The sequence below is a fragment of the Dermacentor silvarum genome, chromosome 6, assembly GCF_013339745.2.
Source record: "Dermacentor silvarum isolate Dsil-2018 chromosome 6, BIME_Dsil_1.4, whole genome shotgun sequence".
In the NCBI taxonomy this organism is placed as follows: Eukaryota; Metazoa; Arthropoda; class Arachnida; order Ixodida; family Ixodidae; genus Dermacentor; species Dermacentor silvarum.
This window is the reverse complement of record NC_051159.1, coordinates 164,729,196-164,757,114: the sequence shown is the minus strand read 5'-3', so window position 1 is coordinate 164,757,114 and position 27,919 is coordinate 164,729,196. Positions and strand designations below refer to the sequence as shown.

At 46.1% G+C, this 27,919-nt stretch overlaps 1 protein-coding gene across 1 annotated transcript; it reads left to right on the top strand.

Annotated features, from left to right (window-relative positions):
- The first annotated feature begins 1,887 nt into the window (after positions 1 to 1,887).
- Positions 1,888 to 19,130, top strand: LOC119457015 (uridine phosphorylase 1-like). The gene is made up of 8 exons (XM_037718837.2): positions 1,888 to 1,904; positions 10,980 to 11,124; positions 11,685 to 11,846; positions 13,801 to 13,918; positions 14,688 to 14,758; positions 15,898 to 16,039; positions 17,404 to 17,550; positions 18,813 to 19,130. The coding sequence occupies exons 1-8, from the start codon at positions 1,888 to 1,890 to the stop codon at positions 18,974 to 18,976; spliced, it is 966 nt and encodes a 321-aa protein (XP_037574765.1). The 3' UTR covers positions 18,977 to 19,130.
- The last annotated feature ends 8,789 nt before the right edge of the window (positions 19,131 to 27,919 follow it).

Below are 27,919 nucleotides of genomic sequence, written 5' to 3'. Positions count from 1 at the left end.
GCGATGACACGTTCCTTGCCGTGCTGTGTTTGGCCAAAGACAGCCCCAATTTCATGACCACTGGCATCAGTGCGAAGTTCCGTAGGCGATGAGGGGTCGAAGTGGGCCAGTATTGGTGGTGTAGTAAGTAGGCGGACGAGGGCAGAAAACGACACTGCTTGTTCGGGTCCCCACACGAAAGGAACGTCCTTCTTCAAGAGTTCAGTAAGAGCGCGGGCGATGTCCGCGAAGTTCCGGACAAAGCGACAAAAGTAGGAACATAATCCTACGAAACTGCGGACGTCTTTGGCGGAACGCGGCACGGGAAATTGTTGCACTGCTCGCACGTTGTCGGGGCCTGGTTGAACACCGGCAGCACTGACAAGGTGAGCGAGCATAGTTATCTCGCGCCGCCCGAAACGGCACTTGGCGGAGTTCAGCTGAAGGTTGGCACTTCGGAAGACGGCAAGAACGGCCGATAAACGGGTGAGGTGGCTCTCAAATGTAGGCGAGTAGACAATCACATCGTCTAAATAGAATAGCCAGATGGACCACTTATATCCCCACAGCAGATAGTCCATCATACGTTCGAAAGTTGCTGGGGCATTACACAGTCCGAACGGCATGACCTTGAATTGGTATAGGCCATCGGGCGTAATAAAGGCAGTTTTTTCGCGGTCCATAGGGTCGACTGAAATCTGCTAACAGCCATACTGAAGGTCGATGGAAGAAAAATATTGGGCAAAGGGTAGGCGTCTTTATGAGGGACTTTGTTCAAATTCCGATAATCAACGCATAAACGCCAGCTGCGGTCTTTCTTTTTCACGAGGACGACAGGGGAGGCCCACGGGCTAGAAGAAAGTTCTATGACGTCTTTTGTAATAATTTTGTCGACCTCGTTCTGGATGACTTGACGTTCGTGATGCGATACGCGATAGGGATGTCGGCGTATAGGAGTGGCGTAACCAGTGTTGATTCGATGAGCCACGACAGATGTTTGGTCTAGAGGGCGGCCGTAAAAATCAAAGATGTCACGATAGAACGCCAGGACCCGGTAGAGATCTTGGGCTTGCGCCTGGGTAAGATTGGGAGCAATCGTCGAGAAACGAAGGCGCGAAGTTGGAGGAGCAAGAAGGCGGCGAAACATCGGCAACCAAAGCGGCAAACTTGCAGGGATCAAGCGCGGAAATGGTGGCCAGCGACATGCCTTGCGGGATAACGTGAGTCAACAGGCTGACGCTGAGAAGCGGTACAACCACTGTATTGTCAGCAACGGAAACAATAGTGTGAGCCAGGGCGACATCGCGGGCTAACAGGACGTCGATAATCGCAGACAAGACGTAGTCGCCATCGGGAATGTCGTGTGAAGACGTCAAAGTAACGTATGTAGCAGCTTGAGGCGACAAACGAACCTGATGGCGAGAGCATAAGCGTGGCGTTATGTCGACTGTACTGGCGGGGGGATGGGATAGCTCAAGCTGAATAGCACCGGTTGCACAATCAATGAGGGCAGAATGAGTGGACAAAAAATCTAAGCCGAGGTCATGGGGGCACTGCTCAATGACGACAAATTCGATGGAAGTGGGACGACCAGCAATGCAGACGCGGGTGGTGCACATCCCAAGAACGACAGGAGTCCCTCCATCAGCGACGCGGAGGATGCGGGAGGTGGCAGGCGTGAGCACTTTATGAAGGCGTCGACGAAAATCTGCGCTCATTACAGAGATGTGCGCCCCAGTGTCGATGAACGCAGAAATAGTTACGCCATCAGCATCAACGTCTAACAAGCTTGGTCTTGTCGGCAGCGTCAGAAGAGGATTTGTGGTGGCAGTCGTCAATGCAACGTCACCTCTGGGCGCTGCATTGTTTAGTTTTCCTGATAGGCACGAGCAGGGCTGAAGGGGGACGATGGCGGTGAGCTTGTGGTGAGTGAGACGACGTACGACGGCCTGGAGGCGAGCGTGACTGGTGACTAGAGCACTGCACGGGTCGATTTTTTCAGCCCGGGCCCGGCCCGGGCCCGTTTTTACGTTGGGCGGCCCGCCCGAGCCCGATCAAAACTTTTATGGCGAGACCCGGGCCCGGTCCGGGCCCGGAAATAATCTACGTTACCCGCCCGACCCGGCCCGCCACCCCTTTACCTTAGGCCCGAGCCCGGCCCGAGCTCGACTCGAACCCGGCCCGAACCCGGCCCGAGACCGAAAAATAATGTTTTTCAGAGTTGAGACGCCCGAGAATAACTCGCTGCACGTTACATGCACACCACCAGAAAGCCCGAGCCCGGCCCGGGCCCGGGTCAAAAAGCACACGCCGTGCCCGAGCCCGGCCCGAGCCCGTGGAAAAACTGTTCTACCCGGCCCGGCCGGGCCTGGGCTTTTGGGTAAGCCCGAGCCCGTGCAGTGCTCTACTGGTGACCACGCGGCCACGGGGAGCGGCTACTTATCCTGGGGGAAACATGGGCGTTGGGGAAATAGGACTGGGTTGAAGGCGGGAAGCAGGTGCTCTCGGGGCGGCGGAAAGGGAAAGACGGCGTTCGAGGCGTCGAGGACCAGCGGGTGGCGCAGTACGGGCGACGTGGCCGATACGGTAAAACATATCGGTCGATCGTCAGGGGTTCGCCACGCAGCAGGGTCGCGATATCGAGTAGCGAATCGCTGCTCTTGATAGGAAGAGGGCGGACGCCACTAAGTTTGTGTTGGGTTGGCAACGGCGCACACAGAGTGAATGCCCATGTTGGCGAGCTCCTGCCGGACAATGGCTTGAACGAATGGAGCCGTGATCGAGCTCGAGTCACCGGTGTGAACTGGAGCAGGAGTCATGGCCTCAAGTTCGCGCCGTACAATACGTGTCAGCTGATCTGGTGGCACTGACGGCTGTGCAGCCGTGCGGTCGTCGCAAGAGGACGTTGCCGCCGTGTTGGGAAGCCGAGAAAATGAGTGGCCAATGCGCTGGCTTTTAGCCTGCTCAAAGCGCCGGCACTCCTTTATAATAGCGTCGAATGTAGAACAATTTCTACACATTAAGAAGCTGAAGGCGTCGTCAGTGATCCCTTTCAAGATGCCCAACCTTGTCGTCCTCCGGCATCTCGGCGTCGGCCTTTCGGCATAGCGCTAATACGTCTTCTATGTACGCACCGTAAGATTCAGTAGCCATCTTCGCAAGTGACGCGAGCGTCTATGTCACGGCGATCTTCCGGCCAATGGGCTTCCCAAACAATTCTCGGAGTTTTTCTGTGCAGGTGTCCCAGCTCCCTATCTCAGCCCCCCCCCCCCCCCCGCCCCCCCCCTTTTTTTTTTTCGTGATTATCGAACCATACCTTCGCAGTGCCTTTAAAAGATTATATTTGCCAACATCATGGTAGGGTTCATCGGTCGTTCTTACGCATTCGTACTCCGCTAGCGAGTCTTCAACGTCCGCGTCACTGGAACCGGAGAACGTGCCAGGATCCCGGGGTTGCACAAGCACGACCGTTGAAGCGGCGGGCGCTGATGTAGACGCTGTGTCTTCCGCCATTGCAGACAGATGTCGGAAACGACTGCCGCTGCGAAGTTCCGTTGCGAGGCAAGACGTACCCCGCACCTCCACCAAAGTGTGACGGAAGCAAGATGATACGGATGGTCGATTAATTATTTTATTCGATTAATGAATAATCGTTCATCGTTTTACCCTTTAATCAATTAATCGCTTTCAATGCAGGATTTTTCATCGATTAATCAAAATTTTTACCGGGCACTTTCAAGAAGACTGAAACGCAGGTATCTTTTTTTGTAGGGCCCTATTTTAATATTTGAGAGGTGGAACCAAGTTTGAAACACAAGTGTATAAACGTTTGATAAAGGTAATCTTTACCTTGTGAAAGACTAACTATGGTTGGCACTATTGGTTTTTGAAGAGATAAACAATATATGTTATAAAATGGCACTTAGTCCAGAATGAAAAAAAATTTGTCAGCCCTACCACTCCGTGAAGATGCATAGTTAACCAGCGAAGCTGAAACGTGTGGCCCCGGTATTTATCACTGGTTTAGTCCCTAGGGTTCATTAAAGTATTTCTCAATTATGAGGTTACACACACGTTCGGCTGCGACGGAGGAAACTACAATGACGGTATGCCCGCAGTTAGCCGTTGTCGCTTGCTTTCGATGTCTCGAGTTTGCTCGGCGGCGTGCTTAGCAGCATTCGCCTGCCACTGCCGCTTGCGGTTCTTCGAAATCAAATTGCTTCAAAAATGTAATCTGTCCGTCGCGTAAGACAATGAATGGCTGATACCCCCTTAAGCAATGGCTCATAGCGCCATAAACGCGGCCTCCCCATTACGAGGACAGAAGAGATGTGAAATTCCACGCTGGAATGATTAGCGGCTACGCAGCCAGCTTTGGAAGCAGACGGCGATGACGAACGCGGGAGCAGTGGCACGAGTGCATGCCAAGCACGAGCACGAGCGCAACCCGAGGGGCGCCAACGAGCCAGCTGCGGAAGAAGACAACGACGCTCGAGCGAATGCTGATGAATATAGTTACAGGAATTACAGGAAGTGCTCAGCTTGGCATCACTCTGGACTCGGAAAGGCAGTCGACAGTCGCTCTACCCCAGCCGCACAGACACTGCTCGTGGGCCGCCATTCCAGTTCGATTTCAAAATTCTCGTGCCACTTCTGTCGAACTCTCGAAAACGATTAATCGAACAGGCCTAATCAATTAAGTCGATTAAATGAAAGGTGGCCATCGATGAAGATGAATCGTTTTGCGGGACACTTTTAATCGATTAATCGAATAATCGTTCATCGATATTACCAACCCTACGAGATGAAGGCGAACGATATACTTACAAAATATATACAAAGGAGGCTAGGGTAAGAGATGTCCGATCCGACCCACGTTCTAGCGTCTTCTTCATTTCGTTTCATTTATTTTCTCTCAAGGCCGAGGCATATTACAGAGAGGAGTGGGTAGTATCAAACACACACACACACACACACACACACACACACACACACACACACACACACACACACACACACACACACACACACACACACACACACACACACACACACACACACACACACACACACACACACACACACACACACACACACACACACACACACACACACACACACACACACACACACACACACACACACACACACACACACACACACACACACACACACACACACACACACACACACACACACACACAAAACACATTTTAGCAGCGTAGTGAGGTTACAAAAAGTGGTTAACAAGGGCTTGTTTGAATTCGTGAATATTCACGAGTGAAACAATGGAAGCGGGAAGCGTCGTCTTTGTCGCTCTGCCAAGCATCGCGTTGATCCATGTATGGATCACTCCGTAACAACATTTATGGGAATCCCCGAGAACAAGTTTTTGTGCAGTAGTTTGGTAAAACCTTTTTGCTATGATATTCATTGATGATATATTCATAATGCGGTCGCATGGGGAGACGGAACTCTTGTGTCTTATTTCCGACTTTAATAATGCTCACCCGGCCGCATACTTACCGCACACGTATTCACCGGACACTATTAACTTCATTGATGTCATAGCATGTCCCCGCAGTACGGAATTAACAACTAAGCTGTATCAAAAACCGTCTGACTGACACCAGTATCTGCAACTTGAAAGCAGCCACCCAAGGCATTGCAAATTAAGCATATGACACAGTCAGACGTTGCGCATTAAGCGAATTTGCTCCGGATAATCTGACTTTTATATCAACTCTAACGATCTATGCATTGCTCTTTTTAAAGAGGGATATCCGCCTAAATGGATAGATGACCCAGTGAAGCGTGCCGATGTACTAGATCGTAGAACACTATGCAACACCAAGTTATGTTCTTGCAGTCGTTCACAGACTAACTTGATTCAAACCCATATCGCATCAGTCGCTAATGTCGCGACTATTCTCAGAAAACATTGCAATATTCTTATGCAGAGCGAACGCCTTGCAAAAACGAATGCCTTAGAAAAATATTTCCACACCACCATGTCTCGTGTACAGACGATGCAAAAATTTGCGGGACCAACTAACTTCCTCTAAAAGGAATTCTAACAATGCCCAGACAATTGGTTCCCACCCTTGTCACAAACCCCGATGTAAAGTTGGCAGTTACTTTTGGGCTTTAATGCATAAAACGACGCTTTGGTAAGAAATTATCTGGAACGGCAATGCGTTTCTTCGCAATGTTCGGGAATTAATATCTCGAAACTGGTGTCATCTTGAGAATTTGTTCCAAGTGGATCCGCCTTGCGAACTCCATCGCTAGAATTGGTAAATTGCAATACGCGCCATAAAGTACTTAGTTAGAAACTTAATTAGTGAATTTTTGTAAATTATTCGATTAGGCATTTCAATTTTTTTTTGTACAAGTAGTGTCCGCCTCTTCGAGTAGACCAGCTCATGAACTGGAATTGTGCTATCTGCCACAGGCAACCTGTATATAGGGTGTCCCAACTATCATGCACCAAGATTTAAAAATATGCAAATTACACGTAGCTGGACAGACCCAAGGTGATGTTGTTTGCTGTCGCTTGGAGATACCCAGACAATTTGTTGCATTCCGCCTAATTATATAATTAGTTTTAATTAATAATTCGACTTCTCCAATATTATAATTAGATGAAAAGTGTCAATGAGAAAATTGTAGAGCAACATGAAAACCTCCCGTTCTGTTGCTCAATACGTGCTACATAAAAGTGTTTTTTCGAGCATGAAAGAAGCCCACGAATACCCGCGAAATTGCCGCACGACTGGCCACTCGAGGCACTTTGCTTGTATTCACAGGCTTCTTTCACGCTCGACACACACACACCTAACTACCTATGTTTTTATCTGAGAGCTCGGGAGTTTTACAGCTTTCAAAGCGGCTTTTCAACATTAAAATATGACCAAGCGCGAGGAGCTTCTCAAGGAACAGTTTTTTTTCCGTGTTTTAATTTAGTATGCTGGTGAGCTCCGTGCTTCTTCGAGAACGTCACCGATGAACCGGCAAAGAAATGGGTCGTGTTTTGGGACTCTAATGCAGGCCCTTATAGCCTCCAGTTTGCTTCACAGCTCAGAAGCCACCAGCAGCTGGTACTCGACATTAGCTAAATAAATCGTGCTCTGCAAAAAGGACTCGAAAGAATTTTTCAATGGCTTTTGGGTCATTGTGGCCTCGTCGGCAACGACTTTGCTTACAAGGCTGCCCGATCTGCCCACCGAGGACACCCACAAGCTTCTACTTCCTTTGGCGAGGATGGACGCTGCTAGCAAACTTCGTCTGTTTGCCCGCACTAAGACACAAGTTTTCTGGAGTTTTTTTCAAATGTGTACAATTACCTGCTACGTAACCTGGACCCTTCGAGGTGGCTACAAGTGCTCTAGCCTCTACCGCTGCAACCTTGTGGTATATCGCTTAATGCTGGGTGTGTAACACGAGAATAAGGTGAGAGCAGTAGCCAACGTTTCGACAAGTGGACTTGTCTTCTTCAACGCCTTGAAGAAGACAAGTCCACTTGTCGAAACGTTGGCTCCTGCTCTCACCTTGTTCTCGTGTTACTCATCGTCTTGAATCGCCATTTCCCGCATTCCCCTTGTTTTCCTTTAATGCTGGTTGTGGCGTTTATACGAGCGCTTACTCTTACCGTATTACAATGACCGATAGCCTAACGTACTACTCCAGTAGGTGCGAAGGAAACTATTGAGCACCTGTTGTGTACTTGTCCTCGGTACGAGGTCCACAGCCTCGGTTTCTCTCTGGACAATTTTATACCGGCTGTTCTCCCGACGATTTTCTGATTCGAAGACACTCGGACCGTGGCCACATCCGTCGCTGGCGTAAAAAGCTTTTCACGGACTAGTGCAGTTCTTGAAGTGCACCGGTCTGAGTGACCGTTTATAGTCCTCCTCTGTATACTCCTACGTGCAGTGTTTGCTCTCTCCCTCCTTTCATCTCTCTATTCTCCTTTCCTTCACCTCCTGTGAAGAGTAGCAAACCGGACGATCGTCCGATTGACCACCCTGCCGTTTCTCTCCTTGCTATTCCTCTCTCCTAGTCAGCTGAGCCGCGTTGCATCAAGATGTTCATGTTTATGCCTACGCGGATGACATTGCATTTGTTTGCGTCACTGAGCGATATACATTCTCTCTATGGAATTCTACAAACGTGCTTCGTTCATTTGGGTCTTGTCTTGATGGACTTCATATGCCTTTTAATGTTAACAAATGTCCCCTCCTTTTCTTATTAACAGTATGTGATTTTATCCATTTCCCATTTTCCTCGTGTATCGTCAAAAAGTCATTCCCTCAGTAGACTTCCTAAAATATGCAGGAGTTATATACGTTGAAAAGCTCAACTGGCATCCACAGATTGATTATGTTGCATCAAAAAGAGCACGTGCTGTAGCGATGCTTCGCAAGCTTAGCAATCGATGCTATGGTTTGCGTAGGGACACTCAGGCGATGATATACAAAATGTATGTTCGATTAATATAAGGATTTTGTTACGAACTGTTTTGTGGTGGTCCAGCATACAATATAATCCTCTTGCAGGGATAGAAAGGGAAGATTTGCGTACTTGCCTTGGGCTTCCTAAATTTGTGTGGACCAGTGGGCTTTGCCGGCATGCGCGTTTACCTACTTTGTCCGCTATATTCCGTATGCTCAATGTCTAAACATCCTAAATTGTTTGAATCTCCTCAAAGAAGAGTAAAATAAGTGTCGTTTAGTGAATCAAATGAATTTTTTCAAGCTCGATGGATACGGTTACATACCCCACAGGTTCTTTCTGTGCAAGCACAACTAAAAATTTTAGACTTAAATATATTTAACATTGCCTCTCGAGCTGCCTCTTCGACAGGTCTCAACATTCAGTTCCGCAATATTTTTCCAGAAATGCCAAGCTTCTGTCTAGGTGTAATTTGTGTGGTCATCTAGAAGACCACATAAAGCATCTCCCGTTGAAATATTAAATTGTGACTGATGCTTCCCTGATTGACGAGACGGTAGTAGTGGGCATGTTCTCTCCACACCTTTGCTCGTCTTTCTCTATCCGTCCGATACACTGATAGGCCATGTTTTGAGGCAACAACAACAACAACACCGATAGGACAAGCCGAATAATGGCATCGTTTTTTCCATACGAAAACTGCTGTCAATTGCGTCGACATCTGCTATATTAACAAATTCTCTATCTGTGTGCTCAGCACTTACGGGGACCACAGACTTCATTGTATTGCGGTAATTTCATTGGTTGCTTCATTTCCATTCACAGTTAGTCCACTTTATTTCGGTGCCTGATTACTCTGAACTATACTTAAATGAAACGACATTTTCGCTTGCAAAGCGTCTTCGAATGGCCCGGTAGTTTGCTTTTGCTCCGCAAGATACAGAAAATTCTGCTTCAATCAGGCTTTTACAAACCAAGAAGTATTATCGCATTATGACTTCGACCATCTGAAACTATCCCGGAATTCTTGATGGTGTCCATCACGTCAAATATGATAGTATATTCTCGAGGTTGTGATGGCCGCATCCCACCGTTAAATTTTCATTTGCAAAGGGCTGATACGAAACTATCAAACATTTTTTGTTTATTCTGCCATTGATCCTCAATACAAAGAAAAATATTTTTCAAAGCTCTGTTTTGCCAGCTCGAACTTTCCTTGAGTTCACCAATGACCCTTTCTTTCCGGGCCTAAATTCTGGGCTTTAGCCACAGGGTTGGTTGCCTGGCCCTGAACGATTTTATTTATAACGCAAAAAGATTGCTGTGCTAATTTGAAATGTTTTTTTCCTTTCTATGAGAATTTTCATGCAAATTTCTCAATTTTCTTTTATTCATCAGGAAGTGATGACTTCTGTTCTCTTTCTCTTATTAACCTCATCTTTTTCCAGCTTTGAATTTCTTGCGTTTTCCTTACAGTGGACTGACTGCTAAACAACATGTTCTTCTTATTACTCTATTCTGAAATAAATATTTATGTGAATATTATTATATATAATTAGTAGCTTGAATATATTCGTTATTACTATTATTACTATTCCCCGGGAATCTGCCCCTTCTCTTATTCTCCTACACCATCCGCTTCTTGACCAATGCTCCGTTGCGGGTACGTGTCATTGTCTGGAATAATCATCACCTTCGTCTTCTTCCCTCCATCTTGTACGAACCAGGTCATGGCCATGGCTGCGAAGAGTGACTCGAAATCGTGCGTAGTTCAGATCACTTCCTTGCCTTTCGCTGCGATTCCCCGCTACCTTCCGTAGTGCCAAATAGTTCAACCAAACCAAACTATTTTATGTCAGTTCACATACATCAAAGATTCACAGAAGTGCGCCAACCCTAGTAGGCGACCGGCTGTCCGTCATAAACGAGGCAGACAGCTATGTACGTTGGCGGGCTAGTTGTTTCGGAGTCATGATTACGATTTGGAGCGGCTGCTGGACGGGGACAAAGAACGAAAATGACGCACAAACAGCGCTGTGTGCATGTCATTTTCTTTCTCGATATCCATCCTGTTATGTTCCAAATTGTAATCACGACGATCAGTGCATTTAATATTGAAGATAACGACAAAGGAATGATAATGAAATGGCAAAGCAATGAACTGACATATTCCGGTGATGGTGGTTGTGGCTGGCAGACTTCCACGCTTGGCTTGAGAACATTTTGGCTTTTACGCTGACAGATCTTCCACTCCTCTTTCTTTGATTATTTACGTCGGCATGGGAGGAGTGTAGCCACTAGAAGAGGGGGGGGGGGGGCAAAAAACCATTCATACACAGCTGAAGTATAGACAGAAAGGCTGTAGTCCTGTTCGCACTTCATCTGTGTATGTATGCTAATTTCTGCTCCTCTTCTAATAGTTATGATTCATAAACTAGCCCAACAAGTACTGTTGCCCAACAAGTACAGGAGCAGTGTGGGAATGCGGGAGGTGAAGGCATGACTTTTGGTATTATTGAATAACCGTGTGGGCTCCTCTGCCACAGGTCTCCGAAAGAAAGCGACCGGGACGTGGGTAACAGGGTGAAGCTGCAAAATCCCCACATGAAGGACATTAAAGTGGACAACCTGTACCATTTGGCGCTGTCAACAGGCACCCACCAAATGAAGGACATGTTCGGCGACATCAAGGTATTTGGATACGATAATTCAAGCTCTTGTGACACTACATGCCACCAGTAACCGCAATTGGGGCTCACGGACGTTACTCCAGAGCGCCGTAAGTGAAAGTTTCGTAGTCAATGAAACTGTGGACTAGCAATTTTCTACCATCATTGTTACTTCGTACAGTCATCGAAAACGCAAACCTGTGAATTGAAATCGTTGATTTATATACCCTAAAATGAATGTTTGCTTTATTCTTAGAAACAAGTCAACGACGAACGCGGCTTATGTCTAGGTGCAACGAAATTTGTCACCGAGGCCATGTTTGGCAGCAATTCCCACCTATTATCCTTTGCTCATACGGTGCATGCCGAATGACTTTGTATGCATTGACTGTTGTAGCTCTTTTTTTTTTCTTGGGGGGGGGGGGGGGGGGCTATAGCGGTTGCGTTTAGAGTAATGTCGTTACTCATAGCCACCTGCACCGCATGTAAATGCTATTCACGCAGCACCTTTATTTCATGGCGCTGTATCTGCACGGAAAGCGCAACGTTTTATAAATTGTGACGGACCATTCACATTCGCAGTTCGTGTGCATGGGCGGCACGACGGCACGGATGGAACGCTTCGCTCAGTACGTCAAGGCCGGCCTCGACATCCAGCTGCCCACGGGCGCCGACCTCTACGACATCAGCCAGGCCTCGCACCGCTACTGCATGTACAAAGTCGGACCTGTGCTCTCCGTCAGCGTGAGTGTGGTCCTGTCTACCCTATGCCAGTATTTTTCACCTAAATGATGGGGTATCACCGTTCACACAACATACTATTGTACACGATTATGTGCGAGCCAGCTACGTTACTCGAGCCAGTTGCTTAATGAAACCACTGGTAGGACGTGATTTTTCTCGGCAGACGTATTTCAAGCAAAGATTGTTTCAATCAATCAATCAATCAATCAATCAATCAATCAATCAATCAATCAATCAATCAATCAATCAATCAATCAATCAATCAATCAATCAATCAATCAATGTACATATCCGATGAATTCCGTATTATGTCAACTGTTCTCAGTGTGCGTGGCAGTTGTGCTCTTGGCATTCAAATCTTATTGGATGTGGTCTGCTACCTCTTCTCTAGCTGATCCCGATTTGTTTGGGGTCTGAATTGTTATTCACTGTCTAGATTCCTGATGATGTAGCTCTCATACTTTGTCGTTATGTGGCCTATAGGCCAATGATTCTTCTTAAGTTCTGGCTGCAACGTATGCGACCTTGACTGTCCTTGGAATAAAGCAATTCCGAACTTAGCATTTTCTTGTCTTTCTGCCGACATATTTTAACATAATTTCTGCCACTTGGCATCTTTTGAACGTTACTCTTCTATTAGAATACCGTGGTGAGCATGTTGGTCGTATGAGCAGTACTGTGCTTTTGGCCTTTAATCTTGGCTGGCAACTTCTTTTCACGTATAGATTTTCAGCGCCGCTTCAGCATACAAATCCTCACCATATTCTGCTGCTCATTTCCTCGGGGGAAATTTTCCATGTCATAAGTGGCATGGCATGTTCCGTTACATCGGCTTACCTATGGAACGATATACAACGGCGGTACGGAAGTGTCTTGCAGAAGCCATTGAGGAGCAAATGTTGTGCGTGCTTTGGTCACTACTTATTGTACATCATTATAGTTTCAGCAATACATTATACTTCGTACCGTTTACATGTACTGGCTGCCATAACTGCGCACGCGAGGATATTAAGTAGCTACGGTAAGTTTGCATCATGAAAAACAAACTTGCCCAGCTAACCATTCTTTTACGGTACGATTACCGGGACGATTCTCACCGGTTACCGTGATTGTATAACACGACAGTGCTAGGGAGTCTACATGCAACGCTGTTTTAAAACAGCGTTGTATGAGGCTCCATAGACAGCGCCCAGACGGCCCGCTTCGATCCTAATTCGGCCGTGTTTCTTGTTATGCGCAGTGACAGAACGATATGATAGAATAAACCATCACTTAATCTAATCTCATGCGAAGGGCAAAGTATACGCGATGCTTTGTCGTTATTTTTGATATCTATTTGCCGATTTCCACTAAGAAGATGACTTCAGAGCATTTAGCGGTGACAAACGCTGTGCAGCCGGCATCTATTTCGTGCGCGCGACTGTCGTTAAAACAAAGAAGCTCTCGCACGAACACTGCTCATGTGCTAACGACACTCTAACGAGGAATGTTACATGTTGCTGCACAGCCAGAATACATCGCTGGAGTAGCAAATAGACCAGTCTCGTCGTGAGCAGAGGAGCAGTGTACCATAAATGATGTGAACATAAAGATGGGTGGAGGCACCATCTTTAAACTTATGTGACATCAAAGAGTATGTCAGCATCTGCCGAGGCTTGTTAACTGTTGGATGAGTGCATTTTATTCGGACACCGGTGGAGGTTTCTTGGACGGTAAAAATGCTAACGGGGGCGACAAGGTGTACAACTCGTGACCTAAAGTGACGTCATGGATGCCGCGACCGATGAATGGCGAGAAACTTAAAACGATAAACTTAGCCGACACTTCCTCCGATAATAGTCAATTCCGGGCCGCTGGTAAAATGCAGACACTCATTTCAGAGAGTAATCCGCTAGTCTTGAGAGATTTAGTGCTCCTCCCTAGTGTCCACTTAACCATGTGGCATTCTGCGCAGCACGGCATGGGCTCCCCGTCTCTCTCCATCGTGATGCACGAGCTACTCAAGCTGCTGCACTATTCCCATTGCACCACAGACGTGGTCATGCTGCGCCTTGGAACTTGCGGAGGAATTGGTGCGTTCTGAGTACACCGTGTTTATACGCTTCGTAAACACACCATCAAACACATCTTTTTGACTACCATTTCCGGCGAAAAGATAGGGTAAAAAGGAAGAGAAAACGCACGCCCGGTATAGCGAAGGCATAGTTGTATGCCGCAAGTCTCGTAGGGCTGCTGAGCACGAGGTCGCGGGATCGAATCCCGGCCATGGCGGCGCATTTCGGTGGGGGCTAAATGCAGAAAACACCCGTGTAATTAGATTTAGGTGCACGTTAAAGGACCCCAGGGGGTCTAAATTAATCCGGAGTCCCCCACTACTGCGTACCTCATAATCAGATGGTGGTTTTGGCACTGTTAAACCCCATAATTTAATTTTTTAAGTCTCGTAAAATGTCGAGGTGGTTCGGTATAATGCAAATTATTCTCTCTCGAAAGTTCCAGGCACTGACTGTCGTGATATCCATGCCATTGTTACCTCACGCGAACACGTTATATGTCCCCAGGACACTCTGAATAGCAAAAGAAAAACCAATACCAAGAAATTCATCCAAAAACAACAATTAACAACAACAACAATAAAAACAACAAACAGAAACAACAACAACAAAGAAGAACAACAAATACCTGCATAGACGATTACGCAAGTCCAAACGTGCGCAGTAAACTCAAATTTGTTGCACACTAGCCTTAGTAAGCTCACTTTTGTTTAATTTCCACTTGAATGCTCGTGGACAAGTTGGAACACTTTCGCTGACTTTCATTTCGTGCTTTCCACTGTGCCAGGGGTTCCCCCTGGGTCGCTCGTCGTCAGCACAGGCGTCCTGAACGGGCTGCTGAAAGAGGAGCTGGAAGCAGTGAGCACTTCGAGTTTCTTACTTCTCACTTTGTCGCTTTTGTCGAGCCTCATTTAAATGTATGCTCAGTTACAGACGGTATACCCGTATTTATTTATTTATTTATTTATTTATTTATTTATTTATTTATTTATTTATTTATTTATTTATTTATTTATTTATTTATTTATTTATTTATTTATTATTATTCATTCATTTATTTAAGGTACTTTCAGGGTTCGAAGGCACTACAAAATGTAGTGAAAAAAAAGGTGAAAGCTTGCACTAAACCTACGCAAAGCTCAAGACACAGCTGACGTACTCGAGTATAGGCCTAGCTACAACAAAGTTTAAGCTTCGACATAGCCAAGTTCAACCTAGGTACAACCAAGAGTCGCAATCAATCGGCCAGCTTCGCTGTGTCTTGAGCTTTGCGCGGCCTAGTGCAACCTTTCGGCTTTTTTTTTTCTCCTGGCTCAGCGCGCCGCGGAGAGAAGAGAGGCGGGGGTCGGGAAGGGGGGGGGGGGAGCTGGCAAGGAAGAGACCACGTGCACATGCGCAGCGCCGCCCTCCTGGTTGCCATGCTACGGCGCGGCTGTTTCTTGATACGAACCACACATTACGCCTGGCTTAAACAGCTTTGCTGTTAAAAAGTAAGAAAGACATGCAGCTAGCAATATGAATACAAAAAAATTAGTACAATGCATTTTGCAAGGCGATCTTGAATGGCTGAGCATCAGTTATGACAGCAACGGTACGTGGCGGGAAGGTGGTTACATGCGACGCTTGTTCTAGGAACAAAAGAATCATTACAAATGTTTGTGCGAGGAGAGGGTAAGCCCACCTTGTAACAATGATCGGTTCTAGATGATACGTAACGAGGGGCATGAAAAAGTGCGTCCTTCAAAATATTGTTGCAACGATACATTTTATGAATAAAGATTCAGGCGAAAAGATTTAACATGGAGGGAAAGGTCAGGCAAGTTGAGGGCTTTCTTCGTTGACGTGACACTGGAGTGACGTGAATAATTCGATAAGGTGCAACGCTTTCCCTTTGCTTTAAGTTTTGTACAACATAGGCCTCTTCCCGTAGCATTGTATTCTGCTAGTGACTCTGATACCTCTTATGTCTATATTTAATGATTCGCTTTGCCTTTCAGTTCGTTCTGGGAGAGCGCGTGACGCGGCCCTGCGTTCTGGACGGCGACCTGGTGCGCGAGCTCGTGGACGTGGGCAACCGGTTCTTGCCCGCTCTGCAAATCGTGCGCGGCAAGACGCTGTCCACCGACGACTTTTACGAGGGTGAGCGCTTTTTTAAGCGAAGTTTTATAGGCTTAAGAATGTTGGTGGTGGAGGTGTCACGCTGAAAAGTGGGCCGATCCGGGTGATACGCAGAAAGGGTCCCAGCTCAATGGCACATACCCCTGTGGTCTGGAGGACCTGTAACGCGCTCTTGAACTACCTTGTCACACGTGGGACCCAAAGAGACACAATAACCAGCCCTTCCTCTGTCCAGAAAATGGGGGTGCGAAGCTTGTCGTCCGATTCTAGCGTGAGGGCTTCCGAAGGCCAGGCCAAACGTCAGCGAAGGGCCGCCGACCCTGAGTTTAGGGCAAACGAAGCGGAACGCCTGCGCCAATGTCGTTTTGCCACAAGCTTCGCTTACCCCCATTTTCTCGACAGGGGAAGGAATCTGAATTTTTTTAGGTCCATGGCATATGTCTGGCCCATCGCATGATGCACATGAAAGCAGCACGACTGGCTCACTGTGGATACAGAAAGGCGGGCTCGTTGGTCGCTGACGTTCTCATACAGAGCACATGATAAATATTATGGGGTTTATCGTCCAGAAACTGCATAGTTAGTTTATTTATTTATTTCGAATACCTTCAACACTCGAGGGTGTTACAGTAGGGAGTGGTAGCATGAAAATGGTCGATAACAATAAAATACAAAAGGAATAATCGAAAAATACTATAATAAAAGAATTAAGTAGGTGTCGCTACACGGAAAGGAACAAGCTGCCAAAGCTGATTTAAGCATGCTTGGATTATTGATTGTGGCTACGGAACTATGAGGGATATCCTAGTGGAAGAATGCGGATTAATTTAGACCATCTGTGGTTCCAATGCACTGTACACGATCGTTTTCGCATTGCGCCCCCATCGAAATGTGGCTGCCGCGGCCGGGAGCGCACTCGCGACTTCATTCTCGGCAGAGCAACGCCGTAACCGAGCAAACAATATCGGAGACAAAATAACGCATACAACATTATATGAGCACCGACTTATGGCAAGATTCATCGTTCTGTCTAAGCAGTGACTCATAAACAGGTGATGTTTTCAGACGGAACAGTGTTATGTAGTCAGCTTAAGTGGACGGCACATACACTGATGGTGTTTTGTGGCTAACGACAATAGTAGGCCTTCGGCCACGGTTTTCCTAGGTGTACACACCATGTTCCTAACGAGTGAAGGTTGTTGAGCACAAGTTCTCATGTTGTTTCTCCCTTTATTCTCGTAGGGCTCTCGTCTGCAGTTTACATAAGTGCGCACAAAATAGGCCTATCCTTCGTTGAAGAAGACAAACTGTAAATGAATTTTTGTGCGCGTTGATCGATATCAGAGGTGCAAACATAGCTTTGGGTCCGTGTTTTGTGGGCGCAGGCCAAGGCCGACTAGACGGCGCGATTTGCACCTACTCGGCGGAAGCCAAGCGCCAGTTCATGGACAAGCTCCGGTCCATGGGCGTGCGCAACATCGAGATGGAGGCTTCCATGTTCGCCGCCATGTGTCACTTCGCCGGGTTGAAAGGTATGTGCACCGTAGGCAAGAACAAACAAATATATCTTCGGAAAAGCGTCTGTAAAAGGGAACGGTATTCGGTGTCCGTGGCAATAGCCGGAATACCTTCTTTCACTACTCCTTCCCATCAGCGGAGTGTTCGTCTGGGTGTATCTTTCAAAAACTTCCAGCCCCGATTCTTCGAAGGAGTATACCGGGTGTTTCAGAGAACACTTTCAGAAAATTTAAAGGCTGCCTGTGGCAGATAGCACAATTCTAGTTCATGAGCTAGTCTACTCGAAGAGGCGAACATTACTTGCACAAAAAATTTTAATGCATAATCGAATAATTAACAACAATTCACTAATTAAGTTTTTAACTAATTACCTTATGGCCCATATTGCAATTTGTAAATTCTAGTTCGCAAGGCGGATCCAATTGGAATGAATTCTCAGGATGACATCAGTTCCGAGATATTAATTCCCGAACTTTGCGGAGAAATGCATTGGCGTTCCAGTTATTTTTGTGCTTCAATGCGTAAAACGACGTTTTGTTAAGAAAGTAAGTGGGATGCCAATGCGATTCTCTGCAAAAGTTTGGAATTGATATCTCGAAAGTGGTCTCGTCCTGAGAATTCGTTCCAAGTGGATCCGCCTTGCAAACTCCAGTGGTAGAACTTAATTGTGAATTGGAATATGGGCCATAAGGTAATTAGTTAAAAACTCAATTAGTATTTTTTGTTATATTAATTTAGTCGATTATGCATTTAAATTCTTTGTGCAAGTAATGTCCGGCTCTTCGAGTAGACCAGCTCATGAACTAGAATTGTGCTATCTGCCACAGGCAACCTTTAAAAATTTTGAAAGTGTTCGCTGAAACACCCTGTATATAATCAGTGTAGCAGTGCGCCGCTGAAAATACGAAAGCTTGCGGACCTAGGGTGGCGCCGAACATCTTTTGGTCCTTTGCTCAGGGCATGCGAAGCCAGGACTCCGGTCTCGGTGTATGTGCGATGGTCGGACTCGATGCACTAATTGTCAGCTTCTGGTAGACTCTAATGACAAGCTAGGATATGCGTGGGCGAGTAGGGAGTTGCTGGGCGTAGGTTAGAAACCAGTGCGCTTAAGTCGAGCCCAAACGTTTGTCTTGTTATTCATTAACATACCTTGCATGCGTAGTACCATATTACAAGACTTATGTTTAAGAAATTAATTTGAAGACGTTGTACAAAGACGCTTATTTTTGTAATGACATCAGCGCCTGTCGTGTGTGTGTGTGTGCGGCTTGCGTAGGAGGTGTGGTTTGCGTGACGCTGCTGGACCGTCTTGACGGTGACCAGGTTGACCTGCCGAGCTCCGAGATGATCGACTTGCAGGATCGACCGCAGGAACTCGCCCTCCAGTTCATCCGCCACAGGCTGGGCCTGCCTCCGAAGATGAATAAGTACATGGTCTGAGAAGACTCGGAGGGCGACAGCGGACTCTCATGGAAGACTTGGGGGCTTCCTTGACACCCTCGGTGCAAGATTCTCATTTCCATGGAGCGACAAAAGCTCAAACTGAAATTCGAGGACTGCCGATCATAATGGCCTTTACATCGCCTTAAATGACGCTGGCCGGTGTAATATACTATCGCGTGGCACTGTTTCACGGGATTGCTTTCAAATCGCGCCTCACTGTATCTCGGTTTGGATGCAGAAGGGTCTGTCTGCTTCCGCTTTAGCAGTTATGCGTGGGAAAACCGCTCGACCACGGTGTACCGCAGCAATATAAGTGCAGCTTGTCTTGCTTTCAATGTACTGCTCGTCACGTGGTAAAACACGTGGCTGAAAGCGACCAAACATGACTTTGACACTGATGCCCAGACTGAGACTGTTATGAACACTCCAGTGAATCTTTAAAACCTTCTTTTTTTCTCGTTTGATGTAGGCGTCTAATCGAGCACTATTACAGTTTCACTTCAGTAATACTACACACTCCTGAAGCGGCCTGAAAATACCTTGAAATGTGCACCGAAGTAGACAAAGAACACATTGCGAATTTGAAATGTTCCTAAAGAGAGAGAGAGAGAGAGAGAGAGAGAGAGAGAAGGAGCCTTTATAGGGCGCCTTCTAACCACATGCTCAGGCTGCTCACCAGTCCACGAAGAGCAAATCGCTTGCATAGTGCCTTATCTTAGGAAAACAAAGAGAGTAGATTGAAAAAGTATTTGTTTCAGCAAGGATTAAGAAAGCAATGATTTAATATCACATAAATCTCACCAAAAATTGTCTTAACGCAAAGATTGCAAAGAATGCCGATGTTGCTCAAGTAAAACCCCCTCCGGGGCAAAGAGGACGGAAAAATACTCTTTATGTACATAAGCAGCTTTGACAAATAGCACGGCCCGTTAAAATATGAAAAAAAAGAGTGAATTGTGGCGGCAGGGGATGCCATGCTTTTGAGAGACAATGGAGGCAGAGGTCAAATGTAATATGTGCCGTACTTGATGCAGGCTGTGCTACGGCAAGACCCGTCTGAAAATAGAGCGACATCCAGTGGAGAGATAGAAAAACGAAGCGAATGAGTAATGCTGATAGCCCACGCCTTCCTGTCACAATGCTCCGAGCGATTCAAGTCCATACCCTGCTGCTTCACTGTCGCTTTCCAAAACCCTTTCTTCGGTTCGGGTTCGTTGCACCCCGTTTTATGCCTTGGAGCGAGTCCAGTGCAAAAATGCAAAGCGCTATGGCGGGATAGACGGCCGGAAATAGACATTGCGAAGCGCGAAAGCGCGCTGCTTTCCGCTTCATTATGCACAAGACCGAAATGACATGGCGGCGTACTGATTATTTCTTGACATTCGGCCACCATGGCAGGCAACTGACAGTTGCCAAGAAGCAAGGAAAGGGAAAATGGAGACTTAATTTAGAAACGTTTTCATTTAAGCTTTTGTCACGAATATTTCAGAAGATTTCCGTTGCTCTCCAGAAGGCGCCACGAAGCGAGCGTCAAAATATGCAGAAATATCAGTAGAATTATTTATGTGGGTATAACCTACTCAGCCACCTAATTATCATGCCGATGCAATTACCACGTGATCAAGCGAGCTGCGTGAACCCAAATATTAAAATTAAATCTTGGAGTTCACGCGCCAATACACCGATTTGATTATGAGGCCCGCCGTAGTGGGGGACTCCAAAATAATTTCGACCATCTGGGTTTTTTTAACGTGCACACACTGTACGGTACATGGGCGTTTTCGCATTTCGCCCCTATCGAAATGCAGCCGCCATGGCCGGGATTTGATAACGTACCCAAGGGCTTAGCGGCGCCTCGCCAGGGCCACTAAGCCATCACGGCGGGAAACTGAAATATCAACATCATAATGGGACAGTTCACAGCCCACACAAGGCTTGGGAAATGCCTTTCCAATGCGTTATGATGTCGACACCTGCTTCGCACGCACAGTGAATTCTGCAAAACAAGACAGTCTGAAGTTGACTCGAAGTTGATAAATGTTAAACTTAGTTGCCGATGGCTCGGTTATCAGAAAGAATCAGTGGAGGTTACTCATAAAAATATCTAGAGCAAGGAGTAGTTTAAATAAATACACGTGCATTAAAAAAGGTTTAGCATTAGGTCCGTGTTCGCGGGCAAAAAACAATATATCTGGTACAATATTACAAAGATCCGTAAAAACGATAAAATTCACACTGCAAGCGAATGTAATCGAGCAAATTGTTCAAGTTCGGGCAGACACTTCTAGCAAAGTTTGAGACTCGACGCATTAAAATAAATAAAAGACTGTGAAATATGGCCCCAGTTTGCGAACAGAAGTTTCCGTAATTTTTTAATATGAAACAGGAGCACTCGCAACATAAATAGATTTATCCGCATGTCCACGTCCACGCCCCTCACCATCCCTCAAAAAGTGTCCGCGTACCTCAGTGCGCTTTAACGTGGCAACTAGAGCCATTTGTAGCCCTCATAACCGTACGCTGACCGCTGGGATGACACGATTAGTTTGAGTGAACAATGATTAGTCTTGACATGTTTATAGTATAAAAAATGACTGCGAAGAATGTCATAATATGAATGCGTACCGGTGGTCATCCAAATCGATCTACTATCTTTGTTTCGGGCACCGATTCAAGCCTCGTTATTTAATAAAGGAACAAAAAAAGTTGAAATTTAGATGGATTTCCGAATTTCTCACCGTTACATTAAAATCCCCTTATCGCTTTCAACTTTAATTTCCTATTTTTTTCTGGTGCCAGCGCTTTTCTTATTGCCCATTGCGCTTCATTTTGCGACCGTTACGTAGTTATTAAAAAAAATCTAATTCTGCCTAATCACGTCGGCACACTGGAACAGATGACAACTGTTCCTTGCGAAATGTTGAGCGGATAAGTGGTCCAGTACGTTTCCCTGCTGGGAACTCGATAGCTCCTCGAAAACCGCCGTTAAAGCAGCACTCGTCGACTTTCTGAGAAGTCTTGCATCTGCAAGCTCGCACTAAGCGTAAGCTACTTTCGACGGTGAGCCGATTCAGCTATTTTAATCAGGCGCGGCCTTCGACTACAAAAGGATGATTGCGTTGCAAAGTTGTCATTCGAGGAGTGGCGACAAAGCCGTGAGTAGTCCACTGGTTGAGCCTTCAATAATGGGGTTCTTACGACGGGTTGTTGAGCCTAAGATGCTCTTTTCTTTGCACGAGAGAAAATACACCATGACACTCGACGGCCCGCGCAAGTCCGAACGTTTCAAAAGGGCCGATACGAGGAAAAAAATGTAAGTTACAGCTAGCGAACTTCTGACTCAGGATGAAGTGACTGTCCAAGCAAGATACACTCGCTCGGGAGTTGTGCTTGACGGAATAACAGGAAAAGAAGCTTGGAGCGAAATTTCGAAACTGTCTTCACTTCAAGGAAAATTCGAATTGACCCTTATGAGAACTCTAGTAGGCATAGGCGTAGTAGTTACAATAGTTCGATCTTTGTTCTTTTTGGAACTTATGGAGCAGCTTAGTCTAAAAGCATAAATGTCAATTTTATTGTTGATCGTTAGTGTTAAAATCTTCTACCAATTATAAAAAGGAGAAAGACGAGACCGTGTGCTGATTCAATAAAAAACCTAATTAAAGCCGATATCCTTTTGTATTCGCTGCACTTTTTTTTTTCAAGACAGAGCTTATAGGTTTGAGCTGGTTAGAAACGGGAAACTTAGCAGGCAACAACTGGTATTTCTGTTTACGTATTATCCACGAATTCCTCCAGGGCAGTGAAGGATAAACACACCTGCTTTTTAGATGCTGGTACACTGCTTGCGTTTTATAGTTCTACGATGTACGCCTCTTAGTCTATGCGAACAAACGCCGCGGTTGCAGTAAGAAGCGCAGTAAGACCATCAGTAACTTAAAAAGTAAACATTTTTGTCCTGTGCAAACGCTTGTGCAATGCGTTTCTAAAACCTTAACTGGATTTCAGTTGTTCGCTCAACTTCTTTCGTGGTGAAAGCGTTACCCGAATACTTTAGTTTCCCTCTCACGGTTACTTTGTGTTCAGTGTCAAAACCAAGTATGGTCGTTTGTTTATAAGCTCTAGGAATAGACGGACGCAATTCGCTACTTCAGGTAGTATAATTAACTAAGACAGTTCTTACGCATCCTGAAGCATAAGCGCTGTATCAGGCAGTGTAAGAACTGTTACTATTAGACCTGCCTAAAGCTTAAGAATAAATATTTGTGCAAGTAGTTTGTTTCAGAAGACGTCCACGGTTGAGCCATTTTATGGTTTGAATGCCTAGAACTCCGCATTGTTCTATTCAAGACTATTCAAGTGTATTTGATCTTTTAAGCGAACACAAGTTCAGAATCTGTTTCCAAGGAAGCGGCAAGAACCACATTTCATTTGACCCTTGACTACGCAAGATAAACGTTTACGTACTTTAGCGCACGTTTATCATGCATGCGATAATAAATCATATAGTTATTTTATATTCATTATCATATATGTCATTGACGTGCTGTAATCTCTGCAATGATGGTAAGCGGACAGCGTCGGCGTTGACTTACATTGATATGATATAAGAAGATGTTGACATATCAATATAAGTCAACGCCGACGCTGTCCGGTTGACTTAAGCTTTTGTGCCATCCTGTGTAGTATATTTCCAGCATAAAAATAGTGGAATTTTTAGGGGGTTCGAGGCAAACAATCAAAGTTTTTCTGCATTTACAAAGACATGGTGGTGTTCAACAGGCAACAGTTGATGAGCGCTGCTGCCTCTTGGTTTTCAGCTCGCAACCGCAGCAATTTGGGCCTTTTGGTGTACCAACAACGCTCTGCCTTTCCTTGTATTATTCTTACGTACTTGCGCTATTCAAAACTCATTTTTTGAGTGCCGCGATGATCTCACTGGTGAATTTCCTGGCGTTTTCTTTTCATATAGGTTAACAAAAGCTTAAATCTATTCCTAAAAAAATATACAACACCAATGGACAGGCTCATCTCTGCGATCGAAGAATACTACAAGCGATGGCATCATTGTGCCGCCAATTGACATTCTGTACCCATAATGGCAGTGCCAGGGCACTATAACGCAAAGCTATTGCAATCTGTTTCTATACAATCTTCTTTGTTAGGCCCCCGAGATTGGCCAAACATTTTTGGGGCAAGGCCCACTTCGTCTGTCTGTCACGAGACGTCCCGAAAACCAGGAAATCTCCCTATCTCAAAATGACGTGCACACACTGATTGCGCACCACTAGGCTGAACAAAAGAAAAACGTATTTCCGATTCTATACCTTCATCATCATTAGGGCCCATTCACACTTGCGACTAGGCGAGGTCGTGCGACCAAGTTAGTCGCAAAGCGACCAGTCGCAAGTAGTCGCAAATGGTCGCTTTTCTCGAAATGCGACCATTTCGGGCCGATTTTTCGATTTTTCAGTCGCATTCACTGCTCGATTTTTCAGTCGCGCGACCGCAGTCGCAGAACAGCTGAACCAATCAGATGCGAAGGAACAGGACGTCCGTATACGCTGACGCTTATTTTGAGTGGTGATGACCTTTCAAGCAGACTTGAACGGCATATCGTCAGACATTTCGGTTTAGCGACTCGTCGGTCGCATTTGTAAGTGTGAACATCGTTCGTCTTGAGTAGTTTTCTGGTCGCCAGTCGCAATCGGTCGCGCGACCTCGCCTATAGTCGCAAGTGTGAATGGGCCCTTAGCCTTCCGCAATTAGCGACAATGTTTTTGGGCCGTGCCTAGCTAGGCTCTCTCGTACATGATGTCACCAAACCACCGAAAAATCGCCACGTCAAAATGACGTGTACGCACTAAAAATACATTAAAATGCCGAACAAAATTGAATATATTTGGGGATAGCCGAGACCGCCCCATTCCAAAAGGAATAGATGATGACTGTCCCTCTGGTGCTCTGTACTCGGAGCTGACGGCTTGAATTGATTTCTTTTTTGCATATAATGGAAATTTTGCGTGGACAGTATAACATTTCCGAGCCCTTTCGGCACGTATACGACATCGCTATGCCGAACCTTCTTCACTGAGCATCCGTCCTGGCGGCAATTTTAACGCTCCATTGAACGCCACCGCAAACGTCATGAGACACTGCAAGTAAAGCAAGGGGAACCGCACCAATCAGAGAGGCACTACTCTCCTCAACCGGTTATCCACAGGTTTGTTCGATTCAGAAAATGCGCAGGTGGTTCCTGTTAGGGTGCGCCAGGCTGCACTAGATCACTGCAAGGTTCAAGGGTGCGCTGCACAGCAGCGTCCCCTTGGCTTTTACCACGTACAAAGGAGCGCAGGGGGGGGGGGGGGGGGGGGGGCAAAATGCACCGCTGCACCTCGGGGAATCGAAGGCCTAGGTGCAATGCACTATTAATAAGGTGCAGAAAGTCCAAAGAAACTTGATTAAATTGAATAAACCTTACTTTGACTGCGCTCGCTCGGCCCCGCCGAAACCCACTCCACTTCTGTGCGCTCCTCGCTTCTTGTCAGCGAATTAGATAAGGTAAATCTGTCCCGGTAAGCAATGCTATTCGCTTTGAAAGAGAACAAAAGTGGCCCCCTATAAACGAGGAGAGCGTTGTATTTTACTGTTGAAATAGCCTTGCGGGTCACCGCCAGTTCTTGCGTAAGCGGTTACGTAAATTTGACGTCAGGAGGTTGGAATAAAGTCACAATAGAATAACTTTACGTTATAGTGCCCCATGTTCGCGTTCATGTATGTAACAGTATGTAATATTAGGTGGTGTGGACAATATCGTTAACATTAACTATAGCAATCGCTGTCATGAAAGCACATTTGATTTCTTAAACTTGGCATACTGAAACCATAGAAGGCCGGAAAACACAGCCCAAAATGTCTATCCGAGGTGGGCTGGAAGCTTGCCAGATCGAAGGGGTCTCAAGTTTGGACTTAACAAAATTCGTGAGCCCCCATATGAAGTTTGTCATCCAATGCATTTCTATTCCGACACTATGTAATCAAGTCACACGACCCAGCCATCCCTAACCTTAACAGGATGAAGTCCACGAAAATAAGAGAGAAAATTGTCGTAGATGAATTTCGCATTCAGCAGAGGTGCGATCGATTTTTTCTCTGCGCCCTGTGTCGTTCAGTAGTTATACAAAACAACAACAACAACAAATGTTTAAATTCTACTTGACTGTCTGAGAGTAATTGACCTACCGATGGAAGCTTCCTTTGAGACAAGTAAACAGAATTAGGTTCCGCGCAGACGTTCTGACAGCGTCGCTTCCATTCTCTCGCAGTCAATCAATACCAATTTGATTTCGTACCGCCTGTCTAGCCCGAAAACAGCTGGTGCTCTTCTAACCACTCCGAGAAACACCGTTGTTGCGCTTACAACTCAATATAGTCTCACTTTTTTGTTTTCTTGTGCTTGTTTACAACAAGAACACTATAATGCTCGAGAAGGTTTGCTATGCCTTAGTTCTTTTACTGATCAGATTGACGCAGGTGCTTCGGGCGTTTCTTAAGGAACTTCGCGCTTTTGCCGAGTCCTTTTGTTGTGTAAGTATAAGGTGGGCTTTGAAAGCTGCTGGAGCGAAGCTTGAAGACGTGATTATGGGAAACCTGAGCAGGGAGAACCCTGGCGAAAACAGAAACTCTGCTTCTTCACGAAGTCACTGCGCTTACCTAAGTTTGATGGGGAAGTGAGAGGCGAAGTGTAGAGTGAACAGTACTACTAAGATAATTTTATTTTTATTAAAGAATGGTTTGAATCTTCTGAAAGTCTAAGCAGGGTGGCTTCTAAGGATGTTCAGAAAGTACAAATAAATGTCAATTTGATAGTAAATGGTGCATGCCCCTGAGAATATAGCTTAATAATAGTTCTAAAGAAATGAATACATAATGGTTGCGGCATCTGCTAGGTATGCTGTCATTGCATGGTTATGTTGACGTCGGGTTTGTCGAGAAGTTGTGGGCGACAGATACAACGTAGCGTCTATATTCAATTTATTGTTAATGAATGACATGAGCCGTGTGTGGTGCTATCTAAGCAACACTTCTTCTTTCTGGGGATTTACGCGCCAAAACCAGTTCTGATCATGAGGAACGCCGTACGGAGGGCTCCGGATTAATTTTGACCACCTGGGGTTCTTTAACGTGCACTACAACGCAAGCACACGGGCGTTTTTGCATTTCGCCTCCATCGAAATGCGGCCGCCTGGGCCGGGATTCGATCCCGCGACCTCGTGCTCAGCAGCGCAACGCCTTAGGTGACTGAGCCACCCCGGCGGGTCTTAGCAACACTGAGTGTTCTTGAGTTCGTGTCGGTGAGCGCGTGCTTCAATTTTGGTTAGCTTTAGCGAAACACGAGCCTGAGTGACTCTGTCCGAGAGAAACACAAACAAGTGCTCCGAGTTATATTTTATGTAAATTGGTTCTAATAACTCAATTCATTTGAGTAAGAACAGGTCTGAGCATGAACACGTGTGCGTGTGAACACGTGCTCAAGTGAGTGTGTATCCCTAAAACCCGCAGTGGAATCCCAATACCTCACACCACAAAGGTTTGAAAAACTATGGTGGCCGCTTCTGGTGCAGCACGTCAAGAACGTGCTGGGCCAGGAGGCATGAGCCTACCAGGAGGCCCGGACTTGGGCTTTAGTTCCTGCTAATAATAGTTCGGTGCTAATAACTGTTATTTCTCTCTCTCTCTCTCACACACACACCACGAGTGAGTTTTGTGAATTCCGGTTTCCAAATATATTAATAAGCGACTCCAAGGGGATCGTCCCCGTGAACTAATATGAGCCTAAATGGGGAAAGGTGAGTGAGTGAGTGAACTTTATTCGGTCCACAATAGACGCGAGTAAACTCGACGTCACCTGGTTAGGTCCACTCGGGGACCATCAGGTCA

Coding starts and splice junctions, on each gene's coding strand:
- LOC119457015 (XM_037718837.2), top strand. Junction 11,847..13,800: donor GACCTGTGCTCTCCGTCAGC/GTGAGTGTGGTC, acceptor CATTCTGCGCAG/CACGGCATGGGCTCCCCGTC. Junction 13,919..14,687: donor TGGAACTTGCGGAGGAATTG/GTGCGTTCTGAG, acceptor CCACTGTGCCAG/GGGTTCCCCCTGGGTCGCTC.